The sequence below is a fragment of the Manacus vitellinus genome, unplaced genomic scaffold (genome assembly GCF_001715985.3).
Source record: "Manacus vitellinus isolate BGI_N305 unplaced genomic scaffold, ASM171598v3 scaffold_10_pilon, whole genome shotgun sequence".
In the NCBI taxonomy this organism is placed as follows: Eukaryota; Metazoa; Chordata; class Aves; order Passeriformes; family Pipridae; genus Manacus; species Manacus vitellinus.
In genome coordinates, this window is record NW_021938838.1 from 6,375,860 (window position 1) to 6,397,531 (window position 21,672).

At 41.3% G+C, this 21,672-nt stretch overlaps 1 protein-coding gene across 2 annotated transcripts; it reads right to left on the minus strand.

Annotated features, from left to right (window-relative positions):
- Window positions 1-1,335: 1,335 nt before the first annotated feature.
- ZDHHC7 (zinc finger DHHC-type containing 7) lies at window positions 1,336-21,078 on the minus strand. Of its 2 annotated transcripts, none has more exons than XM_018083921.2 (8): window positions 20,944-21,078; window positions 15,476-15,565; window positions 12,904-13,226; window positions 9,818-9,942; window positions 6,143-6,239; window positions 5,775-5,856; window positions 4,475-4,605; window positions 1,336-3,490 (listed from the first exon to the last, which is right to left on the minus strand). In XM_018083921.2, the coding sequence occupies exons 3-8, from the start codon at window positions 13,207-13,209 to the stop codon at window positions 3,314-3,316; spliced, it is 918 nt and encodes a 305-aa protein (XP_017939410.1). In that variant the 5' UTR covers window positions 13,210-13,226; window positions 15,476-15,565; window positions 20,944-21,078; the 3' UTR covers window positions 1,336-3,313. The 2 variants fall into 2 exon arrangements, with proteins under 2 accessions (XP_017939410.1, XP_017939423.1); XM_018083934.2 differs by lacking the exon at window positions 20,944-21,078 and adding an exon at window positions 20,412-20,488.
- Window positions 21,079-21,672: the final 594 nt, after the last annotated feature.

Consider the following 21,672-nt stretch of genomic DNA (forward strand, 5'->3'; position numbering starts at 1 on the left):
AGTAGCACATGTGCTACTAGAACACAGTTGGGAAAGGCTAAAATAAATTAAGACATTCAGAACACACACTCACACAAAAAAAAGAGTGAAAGAAGCAAAATAAAAAATTAATCTCATCAATGAAGAAGCACCAACTCACATTAAACCACAAAGTACATCACATGAACTGACGTGTAAGCCTGTTCAGAAGAGTAACACTTAAAAAAATATACAGAACCAGTGCTGGTGCACTTTGTTTTAGTGTTATTAACATATTCCATCATCATTTTACAGTCCAGTTTCTGTATTTCAAAACCCCTTAAGCCACTTTCCTTCTCCAGTACCATTAAATACATTCACAGATGACCATGGTACCAACAGAAAGAAGTGAGAACAATTGTAGAAACACAACATTTGCACACGGGAGGGCATAAAATAGCCCATAAATGAATTGCTGCTTGCCCAGGGTTCACGAAACAATATTGATGTTACTACTGGAAATTAAACAAGAAAATAAAAAGGAGATAAATTGGCAGGATCCATCTGCAGAGACGTCTGTTCCCTTTGGAGAGTAAACAAGCTCTTCCCTAAAATATATGTAAACACAGCCCAGCCCGACTGTTGTGGCACACAAACATCATCAAATCATTAACCTGCTTATAAACACAAGCAGCACTGGCACAAAGTCTGTATTCCTGTCTTTGGAGCTCCATAGAAACAGCAGTGTAGAAAAGTGTGATATCAGACCCAGAAAACACATCCCAGTATTTTTTAGAATTATAGCAAATGGGAAATAAGCTGTTTCCAGTCTCTCCATCCTTCACTGTTGGAAACCTTGTTCCTCTCACCCTTATGGGGTGGACACTTGTGAGCTGCTCCTCTGCACCTGAAGCTGCAGAACCAGTGGAAAAAGCCAACATTTGCACAGAGAAACTGGGGAATCCACATCTGTATTTTACACAAATACCTTGGAAGTGCAAAGCCTGAAATACCACACTAAGTTTTCCCATGTTTTCCCACTCTCCTCGTACAAACAGGGATGGAACAAGACAATCTTTAAGGTCCCTTCCAACCCAAACCATTCCATGGTTCTATAACAAGGATGCAGGAAAGGAAATGCCCAACACCTAAGCAGGGTAGTGCAGCTTAATCCCCTTAATAAGCAAAGAAGCATCTTTAATTTGGAGGAATATCACCTGTCACTTGATATAAATAAATACAAATTACAAGCCAAAAGATGCAAGACAATTACCCTGAAGTTGTTCAGCCTAAACACATGTGAATATGAACATAGATGTGCAAAAAAAAGTGACATACAGAGAAGTTAATCAACTAAGACTTCAATTCATTAGTTTATTTTTTTTTTACATTAAAAAAATTACAACAGAAGGGTTTGAAAAGCCAAGTAACCCGGATTTCATACACACACACACACTTGCTAAGTCACAGGGTTTAACTGCTTGGAGTGATATTTTCTGATTTCCATCATTAAACATTATACACATTAAGAGCCTCATGATAAAGCCAGACACATTTTTTTTTTCCCAAACTTTTAAGGTGTGCAACTGAATATGCACAAATTTTTGTGGCACTTCCAGCTTTCCCCTCAGCTACACGAGACACTTTTGTTCTTTTGACTGCAATTTCAGTGGATTTCCACCTAGGAATTCTCCAGCATCACACACCATCCCCCCCAGCAAAGTGAACATATTCCATAGTATTGCACAGTTTTGTTCACAGGGCCGTAGATAATCCATGGATCCCTCAGGAATTTCACCCACCCAGTAGTACAAAACCTGATGAAGCTGAATCAAGATGCCACAAACTGTTACAAAGAGATGGAGAAGCAGCTCACTGAAAAAAGAAAGTACAGCTTGTGCAGTGCATAAACATTGTAATGCAAGATTCTTCAGCACGTGGAACTGCTGGAGGTGGGACAGGTCATCAGTGCTACTGGCTGAGCAAAAGCAAGAACAGGACAATTTTAAGGCAAGTCCCAAAACAGGGAGCTATTTACTTTCTAGGCACGATTTCAAGCTATGCATCAAGGCTCCTGCTTTATCCTTTATATTGTCAGTGATTTATAGATTAACAGTAATACAAAAAATAGTCTAAATGTAATTTTTAAAGAATCCACTTTTATCTGAATTTCATTACTTGCAGCTTGTATTATCATTACTTGCAGATTTATGAACATTTCTTAGCACTACTGTTGTTTGTCAGGCCCACATAAAGCAGTTCTAGATCTATATTGCTCTCATTTCCTCAGAGTAGTTTTGGTTGGAAATGGCTAAATTCAAAATAATTTGTTCTATTGCAGACGTTTCTACATTTAAGATGCATTGAAGCTGAGAAAGAGGCAACTCCCCTCTTTCCCCTGATGTCTTTGTCTAAGGGATCATTAACACCTTTCCTTCTAGGAAAAGTCTGTACAATAAAAAAGGGGCAGAGCAAGACCATACAAAGACAACTGTTTTCAGTGAATTCTCTCCATCTGCAGTACATTCTTTCAATCTCACACAGCAGGATACAGTCACTGGTCCCACTCATCCCTGCACAGGCCTAAGACACAAACTATCCACATCCAGTTCCCCTGGAATCAGTGATTTAAGGATTTGGGCAGGGTTTGGCCCACAGCCAGGAGTTGTTCAGGGAAGATTTAGCATTTCCCAAAATGCCAGAGGAGATGAACAGTGCCAACCACAGCCATGCTTCAGTGAGCCTGGGAAGACATTGGGCAGGGGGTGACAGTGCCTGTGCTGTGCAGTGCTGGGCACCAGTCCCTGGAGTCACTTGCATATGAGGAATGTGTGCCTGGAGAGGGACACAGGAGTACAGCTCTGTTTATTAGGACAAGCTGAAAAATGAGAACTGAGCAAAGCACTATTCCCTGAAATCTGGATTTAGAAGGCTAAGTCTCATTGGAGATCAACTTCCACCCTAATGCTCCTCCCTCTGATTGACAACTGCACCTAAGGATATACTTCTTATAAAAACACACAGGTAATTCCCCAAACATTTATCAAATAAAAAGGGTTTAACAAAAAATGGGTAAGTAATCTCATAAAATAAATTACAGTAGCATGACAACATTTGGCTTCTTTAGTGTGACCACGTGCTTTTCCTCTGGTATCTTGCTGTTCAGACCATTGCAGATCCAGTTCCTGTCTCTGAATTAATGAGATGTCTGTGACAATAAACGTAGAAAACTCTGCTTGCTACAAGCAAATGTCTGATATCAGTTTCACCTGGTCACAGATTATATGTAGACAGCCTTCTCTGGCCCCAAAATAAATATTATATAGAATTCTTGCAAGTTCCAGCATATTTAGGCTCAAACAGAAAACTCAGGTCCTCCTTTCTTTCCTCTCAGTAGAAGTCGCCTGATCCGAAATCCTGCAAAGGGATTGATCCACAGGAGTGAAGGTTGACCCCCAAAAACTGATTTCATCCCTTCCCAGCGGAGTCTCCTCTCCCATGTTGGCTTTTCACTCTTCAGTCTTTCGATCTCCTGGATATAAACACGTACTGGTGAGCCCAAAGCTTAGTAAAATATAATATCTGTCATCAAAACTCATTTTGCATTTTTATTGTGGAGTTACTGAGCTGATTAGTTCCTTATTCTTTCACTTATTTAGTAAGGAAAAAATCAGAAATTTTTTTAGCCCTGTGGGTACAGGGCAGAGGACTTAGAATACTAAATGTACAAGAAGGTTTGTCTATCTGTATCTCTTTCCCCCTCAAGCTAAAAGGTAAAATGACCAGAAAAGCTGATGTTACAGTAGAGAGTCCACATGTAATAAACCTACACTACAAGCTGTTTACTTAATTAATGAAACCAGACAATAAGGCTCCTGCATTGCAATTACTGGAGCCAGGATTACTCTCTCAAATGCATTATTTTGATGATCATTTTTTTGTACTTCCCACTAATGAAGGCTCAATATTTACCAACTGTTTTTCACAGTTGTTCCTCAGTACAGAAATACACTTTTAAACAGCCTCACAGGAGAAAACACTGAACAGTCACAGGATTCAAATTCCTTATGTTTCCAGTTAATTGCCCATCCCAAAACATGCTCTGAAGGTGTAACACTGCAGATCTAAGGCCTAGACAATGCTTATCCTGTAACAAAGTGTATCAAAGTGAAGTGTGAAGGGCTGAGACAGAACAGCTACTTTAAGTGTAAACCTGAGAAAAATCAGACACTTCCCATGACACATCCCAGGAGTTTGTGAGAGTTAAGAAGTGAAAGTCAAAACTGAAGTCAGAAGCTGTGCAATCTTTGTCATTGATGTGTGTCAGAAAAACAAACAGCACAGTAACTTCTGTTAAAAAGCAACCCCCAAGAAAGGATGTCAATCCTTGCAACTGCAGAAAATAAAAATGAGCTATTTCAGGTTTGCAATTTCCTCCTCATGCAATAAAACAATATCTAATCACATCTCCCCAGAGTTACTGTTATAGGATACAAAAAAAGCAGAGGTTTTTTACCGTTTCATCGTTGCATATTGAGTGGATTTGGGTGCCAAACATGACTGCAGTGAAAGTAAGAAACAGAAAACCCTCAAGGCACAAGAAGATCATCAGGATCACAGTTACAGGTGGGGAGAAGTCACTGCATTCTGTGAAAATGATACATGTAGTTATAAATAACTCAAAAAAAAAACCCCTACAGAGCACGTTATAAATATCTGACATTTGAAACAATATTTCACAATTGAAACAAACTTCTAATTTCTGGCACTGCAGCAGCTCTATTTGCTGAGCAAGGAAATAAAGAATTTCATGGAAGTAATACTTCTGGCTTCCTGTAAGGCACGAGATACCATTTCTGGTATTTCAAGGATATCAAATAGATGTTTGCACATGAAGTGATTTAAGTGCTCAGAACTGCACATGTGAGAGCAGCTTGGAGTTCCAGGCACGACAGCTGCTGTAAAAACCATCCCCACTGTCAGCTCTGACTTGCCAGTTAATACAGATGTTCCATTTGGCTGTGATTGCTTTATTCTCTTTTTTAATTCACCACGCAAAGTAATCAGGTTCTGCCTTACACTTGACAGCGACATCTCTGGAGATCCTTTGGTCAACTGATTAACTCAATTATACTTAAACAAGGAAGAGATGGGATATATACAGGAGGCTGAATGTTTCAAGTAAAAAATGGACTAAGATTCCACCCATTTAATGAAATGTTCAGCAAAAAAAGTGTCACACGGATTTCCCTGTTGCTTCAGATACCAGGAAGAACACATAATCAACCATCTTCTGTCAAAAGCACACAACCAGAATGAGCACATTGGAACATTAGGAAATGCAAGTCAGAGGCCTAAACAAAAATCTGGGACAGTTTAGGAAATTTCTTATCTACCAGAGCCCCACAGCTGGGTCCAGACAACAGAATGAGGGAGAAATTTGTCTAAATTTCAGATGTAATTCCCAGAATTGTGGTGGAACACGCAAAGCCCAGCTGGCAGCTTTAGGTGATACAGTGCTAAGGTGGCTGAGGACCAGCTCTGTTTCCTTCCTATTACAGAGGTAGTAAATTATTCTATGTGTAAAGGGTGTGAGAATGTCCTTGACAGTCACAGCTCTTACAGTAAATGCCTAAAGGAATGAGGGGAAAAAACAACAAAAGAAAAACAGGAGAAAGTTGTAAAATATGTTCAGGACCTCACTTAAAGATGTAACTCCTGTAATATTTCCTATGAGGGACTGAAATAGATGGAATGCTATGGCTTTTCCTTAATATCTGCTAGATTATGATAATGAAAGTTAAAGATTTGCTTACCAGTCCATTGCCCTCGGACACAGGAGAAGAACTGGAACCCACAGAGCACGAGAGCATGAGCTGAAATTAGGGCTATGTACATCTGGAAACAAGAGACAGCACCATTTCACTGACTGTTACTGCAGAGAACACAGCAAAATAAAGACTGCTTAAAATAACAGCATTATACAAGATTTAAATGAGTACGAGGAGAAATATCTTCCTGTTTGGAGAATAGCTGGCATAGAAGGAAAAAAAAAACCCAACCAAAACAAAACCACAATTGTGCCCTTGAGCCGTCAGCTGGTACTAAGCACAACCAAAATTGTTATAATTAAGGTAGATTAAGACTGAATGTTGATTCAGACTGAATGTTGATTTTCACCCACCGTAAACAGAACAAAAAACCTCTGGTTTTTCTCCCCGACACAGTTGTTCACCCAGGGGCAGTGATGATCCATCTTTCGGATGCAGCGCTTGCAAATACTGGAAGAAAGGAAAAAAAAGGCTTCTGTTGGGAAATCACACCTCACATTTTAAAGCAGAAACAAGGGGATCCAGTGGTCATATGATGACATGCTGAAATAGTTCTTGACAAACTGTAAAACAGTGATTTTATTTGCATTTCTTTATAGAAACTGTTTGCTCACAACTCGGTTTTAGGTTGCTACAAAACTATAAGATACTCTTCCCAAACCCTCCCCCAGTATTAATATGAGAATCATTCCATAACCAAATACACAATCAAGCAAATCTAGGCCCTTCAGACACTTGTGGCACTGAATGAGCAAACCTCACATTCTCACTGCCTCTTGTTTTATGCACATTAAAGACAATCCAACCTCTGGTGCAAATGACATTTTTTATCAGTGCTTGTTACATCTGAAAATGCCAATACCAGAACTAAACACTGCAACAACTTTCTGGCACAGAAAAACAAGTATCACTTAAGGGAAGACATTCAGAAGGTTCTTCAAAAGATTTTCATTTCACCACCTGCTGCTGCAAGTTCAGCCTCTCATTTTCCTGAGCTCTGGGGGAAGGTGAGTTAACTCCAGGTACCACAACCATGCAAGACTCTTGATGTAACACAGAATCTGTGCTGCCACTCTAAAAACAATATTAATGTGAAGTGCTGAGTAAAATCATATCCAGAGTCAATCAAGCTGAGCACTGGAGGATGTGAGGTGGGCAGGACTCACTTCTGCTCATTCAGAATTTCTCACAAGCCCACACAAAGCTCTCCAAGACATCAGATGTCTGGAACCCTGCCTTCATTCCCACTCTCACACCAACAAACTCACAGCAAGGCTTAAAACAGTAGTTCTGCCTTCTTCCTACCCCATCACTTGTATTTTATTCCTTCCATAGTGCAAGTACAGATGTTTATGCAGGAGTTTGGGAAAGTCTGGGTCATTTCACTCCCACCCCACACAAGAGGCAGGAGCAGAACTGGTGGTGAGAACAAGGAGCTGTGGGTGAAGGAAGGTCTTCTCCAGCTGGGCACTGCTGCTACAGGAACTCAGGCAGGTGCAACTGCACTTCTGAATGCCAAAGATAACATTCAGGAAGACACATCTAAAAATTGGTCTGGATAACAGATATCCACAGGAAGACTGATGGAAACATCTCAGTGACTTGACTCTCAGTGACAATTCCCCACACACAAATGCAGGTGCTCAGAACAGGCAGGAATATTGACAGCTGTGCTCCTTCAGTGAAATCCAAACCCCATTAACTCAGGACAAGACTCTTCCTTATGGTGAGAATGTTAACTGCTCAGTAAAATCTTGGTTTAATGCATTTCATAGATACTTAGCTGTAAATAGAAGTTTCTTGTCCCTTTTCCCATCACTAATGTGTATTATGAAACTATTTTTCTTCCTTAAAAGAACTGTTGCAGTGTTGCACAACAATTTTCATAACTACATCATAAGAGTCTCTTCTGTTAATAATTTACTACTCAAAACATGCACTGTGGCTTTGAGTGTAAGTATTTCCCAACAGGAACCAACTTCAATTTCCATTTTCAAGTCTCTTCTATTAGCAAATTGCCACTTTAAATACTTGGGACTAGACCATCCTTTTAATGTCCTTGGAATGGGTTTGTAAACCAATAAAAAATTGGCAGTATAATCAAAGAAACCTTTTTTCTATTTGATAACTTCTGCAGTGATAAATCTAGGGCAAAGAATCACATTAACAGAAACAAAGACAACTAAACCAGAAATCCAACTGCTGAGAAAAACATGAGAGCAGCCTTTCAAAAGGATCCCACATACACTGTGAGCCTCTGGCTTTCCCTTTCACATGTTCTGTGCTTTGCCCTGAGCAAGCACCAAAATGCATCCTTTGCCCATGGAACATCTTACAGAATATTTTACCAAGGATTAAAACAGAAAAATTCGTAAGACACACAAAGCTGGGTCCCTAAACTAGTGTTTAGGGAAAACAAAGCCTTTGAAAGTATCAGAGATTTCCTTCACTGTAGACACTCTCCGTTCTTGCTCTGCTTTAACAATAAATGTTGCTCAAATTGTCGCTATGAACAATGGATTTGAGCCCCAGGCTCTCTGACACTCCAGCTTTTTTTTCTCCCATATTGAGAGTTCAACATATGATGTCTTCATTTAGGGCTCCTTCCAAATTAGTAAATCCTACCAGGACTGAAGATGTGAGAAACACTTCACACAGCTACCTGCAAAGTCTCTGTGGGAACTCACCTAAACATGAGATGAGAAAATGAGCAAGATCCCAGATCCAGCCCACGCTCAGCTGAGCTCTCAGGTGTCCCTTTGGCACATCCCCTGGACACGATGCCAGGCCATCTGAGCAGACTGCACGCAGCTATTTTGGATCCCCAGGGATTTACAGCTTCTATTCTGCCCCAAGAAAGCAGCTGTGCTGCTTCCACCCCCCAGCCCTGAGCACAGCTGTGCTCAGGGAACACTCCAGAGCTAATAAAGCCAAAGAACCAGACTCGCCGCAGGGGAGTGTCACTGCATCCCCGAGAAACCTACTGAAGGTAATTCCACACTTGACTATTTATCCATGAAACTTCTCTCTTCGCACTCCAGATACAAAAACCCACTCACAGCTGAGAGAAGAACAAGCTCCCAGTGCCAAGGCTGAGTGTTTCTAATGGAAAGAGCTCCCCGGGCGTGACGTTCACAGGGATTAGTGACACCCACCCAGACTCTGCATTCACAAACCACAAACCTGCAGAACAATCTGAGAGCCCTGACAGGACTTCACTCTGCAATTTTGACAGGCACTAAAATTTAATGCTCCTCATAATTCAATCCACAGCACTCCCCACACCTAGAGAGAGCCACCAGAAACATTTACATATTTATGTAAGTCCTGATTATGCAGCCACTTCTATTTTCAGCTCTCACACAATAAACACTACAAAAGCAAATCCACACAGTGCCTGAAAACTCAAAAGATTTGAGGATTAATTAAAAATGGATGCATTTACTATCTCTTCCACAGCATGTTTAGTTCAAATTATCATCACTTCTGTCCTTACTAAAATGAATTTTCAATTTAACCGATTATTTATACAGCCTTGGGAAAATAATCTGCCAACTCACATATAACCTCAAATGCATATGAAGAAATGACACAAATTAAAGTGATTGTTTAAAATTACTCTGTATTTTGTTAATTTAAGATTGCAGGAGTCATTTCTTCAATCAGCTTCTCTCAGAAAACTGAGATTCTTCTCTCTGCTCTGCATTACCCAGAATACAGCACAGTAATTGAAAGGATGCACAGGAAAAAATATTCACAGATCAAAAAGTATATTCACAGATCAAAAAGTATTTAAAACACCAGAGGACAATTATTGTTAAAACTCTTCGAGTCTCTTGCTCCTTTCCCCTCATTCACATTCATTTTTAGTCATAGTATATTACATTTATAAAATACTCTGCTATGTACGAATTTGGAAGTTTATTGGATACCAAAAGGAATTTGTGGGGGAAAAAAACCTAACATAAATATCAGTTGTTATTCCACAATTCAATATGCAGACCTGTTTAAAGCCCCCCCTGGCCTACCTGCAATGGTGTGCACGCTCAGGTTTGATACTACAGCACTTGGGACATTTGTAGATCACTTCTCCTGGTTTCAGTTGCAAATTATCCATGTATTCTTTAGTGGCATTTCCTTTGGGCACAGCCCCCTGAAATCATTTCAATTAGAGGAGAGAAAGCTTCTTAAATGGCATGAGAGCATTTAAAAATACCTTTCATAGACTTCATCCCAGCAACCTCAGGATAATTGCTGAAATAAGTTCATTTATTCAAAGCTAGTCTGCTATAAGCCCCAATCAATTCCAAATGAATAAATTACCTCTGTTTGACCTCAAATTCAGCTTCATTTCAGCAAGACTCATCTATGGCCAAGTATTAGCATAATTCTCATAGAATATACTGTCACCAGCTCACAGAAATGAAGGAGACACATCTTGACCTCCAGGTACATTATTTGCTGAGAAGTTACTCTGAATGTTTGTTGTGACATTTGATTATTGGGCCAAGCCATCCACAAAAGTTAAATCAGTAACTACTTGAAAGATGTTATTTCAAGTCTCTGAACCAGGGTTCAGCCACCTGCCCCATGCACACAAGTTTTTTAGAACCAACTGTCATCCCTTTTTCCTTAAACTTTTAGCTCGGATGCTGTTGGCAAGAACCACCACTGGCTTCTTTATTCTACATCTTGCATCCTCTGCTACCTTCTGCTGCTGGTAAAGTTTGTGTAGCTTCATGGTAAAGAGGGGAAGGAATTGATTCAGAAGAAAAATAACCCATCAGGAAAAGAAATTGATTTTTAGCTGAGCTGTTCATCACAGAGCTGCTGTTTGAACACAACTAGGAAGAGGATGGTCAGGAATTGCTTCTTCCAGGAACACTATTAACCCAGAGCCTCCTGAGTTCAAAATCTAACTTTGGATCAGTAAGAAGAGAAAGGACAGCACCATTGTCCCCTTGCTCATTTATGGAGCTAAAGGCTTATCTGGGAGAGGAAGTGATTGTGAAATAAACTGGGATGTGACAAAGTGCAGGGGCCTCTCTGTACCAACCCCTCCAGGTCAGCACTTCCTTCCCCCAGGGAGAGCCTTCTCTGGGTCGGTTTAAATCCCCTGCAACGTTCTGCAGTTCATTCTCATTCAAAAAAAGCCCACTGGGAACATCCTCACTCCATACACACACCTGAAGGAAGTTCTGGGACAGAATTAAGAAGCCAGCAGGCATTCAGATCCCATTCCAAAACACCTCTCTGCTTAGGCAGGAATTTTTTGTTGCCTATGGCCTGGAATAACAAACTTGTGTTTGTATTATCTGAGACACAGCCCAAGCCCTTCCCCAGACAAACTCTTTGGCCAAGTGCTGCTTCCAGCTTGAGCCAGTTGGCCCTTGAAGGGGTACAAACTGAGAGAGTTCCTTAAACACTCCTGGTGAACTCCTGAAGCGTATTTTGCAATATGAATGTTCCCATGGAGGTGAATACTTTGGTGTAAACATGGTGAATTACCTCAGAGAGAACTCCCAAGGCACAGATTTATCTTGCTCCAAGTAAATTTAGGCTTATAAAATGTCTCACATTGCCCTATTCACCTGTCACTAAGGGTGATAACTTAGCATTCTGCTGACAAAAATATGCTCTATTTCAAAAATGTCTTTCACAGTCTCAGTCAGTCACCAATTCCTTTCCATGAAAAATCCATTTTTGTACTTAGAAGAATAAATTTAATTCACATATGTTTAGAGGCAGTTTATTCCTTTCTTCTTTCAATCTTAGTTTCTATCACACAGTTGTGTTTTCCATTCTGGGAGTCAGCAGAAAAGGAACAGAGGCAAAAAGCAGTGACTCATCTCAATTTTTATCATGTTTTATCCATAGAGAACAACACAGGTCTAGAAAGACACCCAGTTTTACCAGGACGTATTTTTAAGCAATCCATCCTTAAACCATTAACTTTCTTACTGTGACAGTTTGTAGAAGTTGTAATATTTCATCACTGGGTGTGGGTTCAGAGTAAATCAGAGACCTAGAAAATCATTAACTACAATGCCCTGCTGGCTTTTTGAACACTCCCATAACTTCTCTCTACACTGTTATTGTCTTAAAAATCTGGAGAAAATAGATGAATTTCCCCTCAGCTCTCCTTCCCTGAATTTATTCCCTAAAAAAAAATAATAGATTTTAGTACAAAATGAACTAGTTAATGTCTTGGAGAATAAAAGTCTTATTAAGCACTTCCAAGAGTTCTTACACCTACACTGTTTCAATGTGTGTTCAACTCAAACCTCCCTTCCCTGTGACTCCAAACACCTACAGACAATAATGCAGGAATCATGTAGGACAGTGGTTCTTACTTTATGCCAGTGTGTGACTGGGGTTTTGCAGCTTGTCTACCTCTAAAAGCTCTTTCATGTGCCTTAAATGGAAAAAACATTTCAAATGGCACAACAGGATGAAGGTATACAAGTTTTGAAAATATATCTGATGAAAAAATACTAGAAAAGAATAGGACAGAGAAGACTAAAGCTTTATTAGCTTTTTCAGGGCCTGGGTTAATATTTTACAAAGAAACTGTATTTTCCATGAGTCTAATTACTCATAAATTAATTTTAAATTGACTCATGCTTTATGGTTTCATTAATAGAACAACAGGACAGGTACAGATATCATGCCATCAACCTTGAAGGTTTTGAGTCTGACACTCCTTTTCCCAGCAGGAGAAGACTGATCTGGCTTCTCCAAACTTTTCTGCAAATCACAGTCACAGACTGTGCCAAGTTGGAAGGGATCCACAAGGATCATGGAGTCCAACTCCTGGCCCTGCACAGGACCATCCCCAAGAGTCACACCATGAGTGAGAGTATCATCCAAACGCTCCTTGAGCTCTGTCAGCTTTGGTGCTGTGCCCACTGCCCTGGGGAGCCTGTTCAGTGCCCAACCACCCTCTGGGGGAAGAACTTTTTCTAATATCCAACCTAAACCTCCCCTGACAACTTCAGGCCATTCCTTTGGGTCCTGTCACTGGTCCCCACAGAGAAGAGATTAGTGCCTGCCCCCCTGTTCCCCTCACAAAGAAGTGGAACAATCCAATGCCAAGGAGCTCCTGGATACTTACTGGATCCGTCAGCATAGTCCTCAGGTGTGACGACAACGCGAGCACTGCCAAGCAGTTAAAGAGAACCCCGTTGATCACTGAGTACCAAAAGTCTTTGGAAGGCAGCAACATGACAAAAGTCACTACAAAGTCTGCATAGACAACCAGGAGCCAGGTCATGATGGCACAGACCATCCCACAGCCATCCCTGATGAACCAGACCCTCTCTGCCATGTCGGCCTCCGAGGACGAGGAGTCGTAGCTCTCATTGTCGGCGAGAAGAGGGTGGTGCTCGACATCCCGGAACCTGTGCCCTGATGACTGCATGGTTTGCTGGCCTTGCCCTGCAGGAACCAAACAGACCATCATTGTTATTATCATCATCATCATTTTTGAAATCCAAGTGGCTCTAGTCCGTTGTTCCTGGAAGATAAAACGTATCCAAGTTCGAAACAGATTACTGAGATGTTTTTTGGATCCAAACCTGAACAATTCTATGGCTACAGAAGGATGAAATAAGAAAGAAAGGATTTAGTTTTCAGTTCTTTAGGTTTTAGTTTTTAAGATTTAGGTTTTATTTCTCATTATTCTACTCTGATTTCGTTGGCAATAAATTAAGATGATTTCCCCAGGTCAAGCCTATTTTGCCTGTGATGGTCATTGCTGAGTGAGCTCTCCCTGCCCTTACCTTGATCCATGAGCCTTTTGTTGTATTTTCTCTCCCCCTGCCCTTATCTTGACCCACAAGCCTTCTGTTATATTTTCTCTCCCCTGCCCAGCAGAGGAGAGGAGTCACAGACCAGCCTTGGGGGGAGTCCAGACAGGGTCCCCCCAGCACAAACATAGAACTTTAGTGCCTGAAAAAAGGATTTTAGAATGATTTCATTTCCACCTTGCTGTGCCCATAAACCCTTCTTCCTCTTCTGCTAAAAAGCACAGCCACTCCCTTCTATCTTGAACTAAAATGGCAAAGTCTTCATTAAATTACAACTCATGTCTCCCTGAAAACAGCAAATTATGGCACCAGACTGTTCACTTTTCATTCGGCTCCAGCAACTGAGGGAAGAGCAGAAAGGAAAAACAGAATGGAAATAAAGCTGTTCTAATACATTGCTCACAACAAACAACACAGCAAGTTAGAAAGCAGCTAAATTTGTTGACAAAAGTGCTATTGTTTTGGAAAAACCACAAGCCTGTTACAAAGATATATTGGATAACTTACAAAATGGTCTCAGATCAGACCAAACTTAAGGGAAACAAATGGTAGTGGTTAAATTAGCATGGCAGTGGATTACATGAATCAGATTTTCAAAGAACACATTAATTAATTTAATTCTGTGAAAACTCTTTTAGGGCTTTGTTGCCGTTCCAATGTGGAACAAAAACAAGACTTGAAACCTTAAGAGTTCTCATGAAAACAGAATTATGTTCCAGAGAAGCAAAGATACAGAATGGCAGAACTGAAGTGCTACCAACAAACAGGAGACAAATTAAAGCTTAAACATTATGCCTCAAGACTACCCTGCTGCTTTAAAAGTATACTGTGTTCTAAAAATCATATTGATTCATGCTATTAAAGGCCACGTCTGAGAGAAACCTGAGAGCATTTATATTGATTTATGACAGCCATGCAGAGCTCTCTGTTCTTCTCCCTTATTAATGGCAGCCTATTATATGACTGGTAGGAATTATGGCACTTCAATTTCCATCCCAAGACCTTGAATATGGGATCACTCTGTTCCTCCAGAATGGTCTGAGTGACCACTACCAGGTAAAGAGACTCGCACTGAGGTTGTTTTTGATGAAGATGTGTCTGTCTACAACCTTTAAAAAACTGTATCAGGAATCAGAGAAACATATTCTGCCCAGTAAATCCTTCTGATCCTTACACATTAATGCTAGAACTAGGCAGGAACGATCCAAAGAACTAGAAATGAAAATAAGGATCTGCAGGCTGCAGCACAGATCTGAGAGCAACTGCTAAAATAGCTGGGAAATTCCTGGGACACGGTGACACGTCTGAAGGACACATTCCCTGGTTGTGAAACAGCACAACTGAAGCACAGCTCTGGTGCTTGGATCTAGTACAATTTCTATAGTTAAACTGTGTTTTCTGTCCACACACTGGGTTTTTTATGGACAAAAATCCCCCTTCTTGCCACAGTGCAGCTACTAAGCCATGGATGAAGGTAGTCACACACTAGAAAAATACCTTAAAAATTAACAAACTTCACCTCACTTGAACCCAAGTCAAGCTTGACTTAACCTAGATAAGGTCCTCTTTTCAGCCACTTCAAATTATCCCAATCTTTTTAAGTGTTTGTAGTTCAAAATTACAATCTATGCCAATTAAGTTCAATAGCACTTTGGGATATCCACCACCCTTTGTGGTCAAAAAAAAAATCCAAGTTTCATAACCCTACATAATTGGCACCTGGATATAAAGACAATGTGGCAAATCAGTTATTATTTCATCGAAAATGGGTTTATACAACTTTTGAGAAATGTTTTAAGAATGGAACGGCACAAAATAACTATTCATTTTGTTTAACCAAGAAATTTTTTAAAACAACAGAAAGCAGACCCCACATACCTCCCAAATGTTTTGTATGTTATTGTGACATCCTGTCCCTCCTTTGGGCTATCCCAGGCTATTCATATATGCAGTCATATCTGATGTAATCTGAAAAGACATCACACCAAACTGATCAGTAAACCTTCCTCGGGAAAACAGTGTTAAACACAAATAAGAGACATCAATAGCAGGACTTCGAAATACTCTGCATGTACCTCCAATGAAAAAGCTTGTATTTTATTTTAAAAACCAGGCACTTGAAAGCTTGAAATTTTTAGCTGTTAACTTTTGGAAATCACCACATGGCATGTGGAGCAGGACTGCAGCACAAAACCTTGTGTTACATTTCTATTTGGGGAAGAGAACAGAAGAGGTGTGGGCCTGAATTTCTGTCTGACTAAAGCTGGCTAAAGAAGTACTCAGGTTTGTTTCCTCAGTTGTTTTATTTTCCAGTATTTAAAGTAAATTTTTGTGACATGGAAATCGCTCTCCGTTGGGCGGTTAATTTAAATTAATATATTTTGAGGGTAACATAAGGATTCTGACTTTTAAGAACTATGGAAAATACAAAGTCACTTTTTGCAAAGTAAAGCTTCTGAAACCAGCTTGTTTGAAAAAGATACTCCAAATACAACATTCCTGATGGAGTTCCTCACTATTCATTTTCAAATTTTCCCAATTCAAGGGGAATTATACAAATGCAAATTTCCCCTGAAAAGGAGAAGCCTCCTGCCTTATTTAAACAAACTCATATATTCCATTGCAAAACTAAAAGATAATGGAAGTGCTTCTTATGCACATATCAGAATTATAGAATAGTTTGAGTTGAAAGAGACCTTTAAATGCCATCTAGTCCAACCCCCCTGCAATGAGCAGGGACATCCTGTTCCACTAGAACAGGTTGCTCCAAGTCCCATCAAAAGCTGGTCTTGAACATTTCTAAGGATGGGGCATCCACAGCCTCTCTGAACTACCTGTGCCAGGGCCTCACCACCCTCATTAAAAAAAGCTTCTTCCTTATATCTAATCTAAACTGACCCTCTTTTAGTTTAAAAATGCCTATATTATACAGAACTGCAGGAAGCTACTGATTGCTTTCCGGTTTGCTTTACAAAGAAGCTTTTACATCTTTGTTAAACTTCACAATATTGTGAAATCCCCCCCATTAAGTTGTCAGTGACATGGCATTTTGTGGCAGCTGAGCAGAAGCACAGCAGCAGTCAGGGTGAGCAGATCACGTTAATTTGCAGTGTCACCCACCCCTTCTGAGCTGGAGATGACAGGCAATAGAAGATGCCACTGCTCAGCCTCTGCAGGTGAAATATTCCAGTCACAGTGATCAGCTGGAATTGCAAACAGAGAATTTATTGACAAGAACGGGCCGTGATTTGCTCGGTCAGTTCCCTAATCCCGACTGCAATCCTGTGCAAGAGCTGGGTTTATCACAGCCTCGCCACTCACTGCTTATGCGGAAGTGCCACCCCAGTTCAGCTTTCGCAAGAATAATAGATTTAGTCATTCTCATGTGATTTTCCCCTCTCCTTCTCCTCCCCAGCTGCCTAGAACCCCCCACCTTGGTCCTTCCAAGGGTGGAGGATCAATGTTTGAAAGCACTCAGACTTGACCAAGAGCTCAGCATCCCCACTGAGATGCTCCCAGCTCTGCTCCACTGTTCATTTATTTGCTATTTTGTTATTTATTTGCTTCAATGCCTGTCCTAACCAAATTTACACCGAGTCTTTGTTGTGTAATTACAGTACAAAAGGACAAAGCATTACTCTTCAACCTAATACTCCAAGCAATAGCTTTTAATTGGACCTTTTAAAAATCTTTATCTAGCACTTGAAGATAACACTAAATTATTCAATGCCTCATGCACAATGTCATCTGTTTGCACAGATGGTTATATTAAAACTGATCCCATCCAGTTCCACTCTCAAGGGTTTCCCAAAATTCTCAGGTTGACAATGTCTCATCTGACCCACACCTCACTGTAAATGAAACATAAGCCTGAAATGCAGACACATTATTGGAAAAAAACACCCACTTTTGAAGAAGTGGCATTATAAACTCATGATCACTGGGAACATGGTCTTGTAAAATGACTGTGCCTAGGATGTGTTTGCTCAAAGCTTACCAAGGGCATTAGGAAGACAAATGGCGCAACGTAACTAATTGTATCATAAGACCCCTGTGCTGATAATTAAATTTTTAAAAAGCCACTTCAGGGTTAAGCACAGTCCTTTTCCTTGCTATTTTCTAAGGAAGAAAGGAAAAGCACTGTTGCAAGAAAAAAAACCTAATTTATCTGTATTTTTTTTCAACAGATACAAAGATAAAAATTCATACACAGGCTATAATCCACCAGCTGCCAAAGCCTGAACCTTTTTTGGTCACCTTTTCCTTCAAGCTACACAACAGACAGTTCCTAAAATTCCTCAAATTTCAGTGACAATGCCTTTATTTCAACATTTCTGATTTTATGGCAGTAAGTCAATAGTTGTAAGGACACTAACACATATTGATTGCACAGTAGACTAATAATCCCACTTACATACATAAATCCTACCTAGAAGCCACAGGTAAAAATCAAAAATCAAAATTACAGAACTCACTATAAGGTTACAGCATAAACATTAACTTCAGTAACTGCAGAAATTCTAAGTAAAACAGGCAAACCTTCTACTGCATCCAATTGCATGGGCAATTTGGACCATTCAGTGCTGACAGATAAATATCCATCAGATAATGACTGCACACAGTCATGCCTAATTTAGATGAATAACCTCCTTTTTACTACAGATCCAGGCAAGCCAAGCTGCAAAGCCATTTAACAAGTAAACAGTGGCTTGTTTCAATTCTTTCCCAGTGACTGGTCCAGCAGACACCTCCCAGCAAACAAATAAACTACTCCAATAGCTCCATCACCCAAGTAAATGCACTGGAAGCCCTTTAGCTCAGCCCAGCAACAGCCTCCCCTGGACCAGGACCTCGTTCTCCAGTGCCCAGGTCCACCTTCCTCAGTGCCCACGTTGTGGAGGAACAGCTGGAATAGTGGGGATTCAGAGGAACCAGTCCACCACCAACAGTCCCAGCTCAGGCCTGACAGACTCAACTCCTGCTAGCTGTAATTACTAAGGTATGGGCCCAGTTTCAGGGATCTGGGACTTTGGAAAAGCTGAAACACCCTGTGATGGAGAACCATGATACAACCTCCAGAGTGTTATTATCAGTTTATTCCCAAAGCTCTGCCAGGGGAGGTTTAGGTTGGATATTAGGAAGAAATTTTTTACAGAGAGAGTAATCAGACATTGGAATGAGCTGCCCAGGGAAGTGTTGGATTCACCATCCCTGGATGTGGCATCAGTGCCATGGTCTGGGAACCACGGCGGGGTTGGATCAAGGGTTGGACTTGATGATCTCAGAGGTCTTTTCCAACCTGGTTGATGCTATGAAATCTATCCCATACCCTCAGTGGCACGGCTTATCATCTCTCTAAATTCTTGTTGCTTTTGCTCTAATTTAATATAATTTATACTGTATTTATCTCTTCAATTTCCCATTTATGCCTTGTAGTCCTTTCCTTGTACTGGTCCATATCTGCTCTACACAGGGACACTTCTCAGTGGGAACATGGAATTAATGTGATGCTGTTTACATACAACACATTCAACAGAATCTTCAGCAAGTACATATTTAACACAGTCAAGTTTCTCCTTATGCCAGTCTCTTATTACACAGTCAGTGCCAGTCCATGGGGAAACACTGGAATTGTTTCTTTTCAGCTTTGAAAGGGATGTGCTGCTTCTAAATAACCTCAGAAAAAGGGTATATAGAAGTACTGAGACATAAATATGAATGTCTTACTGGGAAGCTGGTCATCTAATTACTTGTATCTTTTTTCAAACTGAAAGAGAGGAAATTTAGTTTAGATAATAAATTCTTCCCTGTGAGGGTGGTGAGGCCCTGGCACAGGTTGCCCAGAGAAGTTCTGGATGCCCCATCCCTGGAAGTGTCCAAGGCCAGGCTGGATGGAGCTCTGAGCAGCCTGATCTAGTTGAAGATGTTCCCACAAGGGGGTTGGAATGAGATGATCTTTAACCCAAACCAATCTATGATTTATGCCAGCAGCATCACCCTCAAAAAACAGCAATGAGAATTCAGGGTAAAGCAAGGTATGAAAAAGTAAAGAAAAAAAAACTATGCATGTCTTCAGAATATATATTTATACAAAGTATTAGACAGCTTTGCTATAAGAAATAAAACCAATAGATTCTTGATATCAAGTCACTTTTCCATAAGCACAATGTTCAGCAGGACGTTTTTTCAGTAACACATTTTTCCCCCGCGCGAAAGTCAAAGAAAACATCTTTCACAAGACTCTGGTGCCAGGCAGAGAAAGACACTATCTGATACACCAAGAGCTCACTGAGGTACAACACCAAGGACAGAACACTTCTGGGTTGAACAACCTTCACCTGAGAAGGACACGAACACAATCTATGGCTGGGCTTTGAATCCAACCTCCTTTGGAACAGGGCCACAGGCTCAAATTCAGATTAGACTCCACAAAGCTACGTGCTTGTAGCAGTATCAGCATTGTTATGTGAAAGCTGGAAGTTTTACTCCTTTGCCAACAGCAACTGGATGAATCACATTCTACTTTAAATTTTTTAATTCCAATTTCTGCCTTCATCAGTACCTTCTCTACCCTCACACTCAACTGAAGGCAGCTCAGGTATCACATATACTGATTGCACTGGGATATCAAGCTGGCAAACACATTTTTATGTCAGCTATTATATCCACACAGGATTCTTCCTTCCAGGTTCCAAAAATTAATGTTAGAGGTCAAAGCTGAACTCTTTTCACTAGCAACTTTCAATATTGATTAAAGGAACGTTAAAGCCTTTGTTTCAGTCGTTTCTCATATCAAACACATATAAAGTCTCACATTTCCTCGATGTTCCTCATCTTCAGCCTTTCACCTGCTGCAGAATTCTATCAATTCACTTTCCTTATGAGTTCTCTGTTCTCATAAAAGGCATAAAAAAGAAATCCATCAGATCCATACGATACAAAATATACTGTTAAAGAGAAACCAAGGAAGTTTCGGACAGATGAAAAGTATTATCAATTCTTTTTAGCCACAAAGAGCTTTCAGCTATTTAACTCTAATCTCAAACCGCTAAAATTTCACATCAGTTTCATCTCCTAATGAATCAGCGCAGCATCTTTTTATCTGTAAATGTTCAAAGTTGGAGAGCATCCACTTCAAAAGGTCTAATTTAAGTCTGTTAATGTGAATAGTCACGGCGACTTCAACCTAATTATGTCTCCAGCAAAGTAAACAGTTACATCACTGCAATTCTGCATCCTGATACCACCACATAAGAGTATAGTCAGTTTAGAAATTCAGTATAGAAAGCAGTCACTGTTCTCTTTTTCATGGCACAGATCACACACGCCGCGCTGCACCAACCTACCCTCTCATTTAGGAGCTATTTGCATCCCCACTTCCTGCAAGCGCCGTCCTTCCCTCCTGGAAATCAGGAAAACCAGCACCGCGTAAATCAGCGAAACTCCCCGGAGCGAGAGCCGGGGCACGGCCGGGAAGGTGGGGAGGGGAATGAGGAGCTGCTCCCTCCCCTTCCCGCTTCCCCGAGACTCCGCGCTGGGGCTCAGGGACACGGCCGGGCGCTGGGCTGGTTACGGATTATTTTAATAAATAAAAAAAAAAAGCGGCAGGACCCCCCAAACCACCCCATTAACTGACCCCAAACAGCAAAACAGCAGCAGGGCGGGGAGGAAGGGAGGGCGCCCAGCCCTCGGCCCGGCGCAAGGCGGATCATCGCCAGTAACCTTCCGCGCTCGCCCTTCGCGGGGCCACCGCGCCGCCTCCCAGCGGGGAACGGGAGGGGAGCGGATTTACCTCAAGCAGCGGCAGCAACAGCAGCAATGAGGAGCCGCCGCGCTGCCCGCTCGCCTGGGCGGGAGGGCGCTGGGGCCGCGCCCCCGCACGCCTGAGCCCTCCCCGCGCCCGCCGCCACCGCGCACCGCGGAGCCCTCGAGCCCGGAACGCGGAGGGGAGGGGCCGGCCTTTTCCGCGGGAGGCGGAAAGGGGCGCAGCAGCGGCCCCCTGCGCAGCGCGGAGGGGAGGGAGGGGAGGAGGGGAGAGGTAAGGGAGGGGCTGGCGCGCCCTTGTGGCGTCCGCC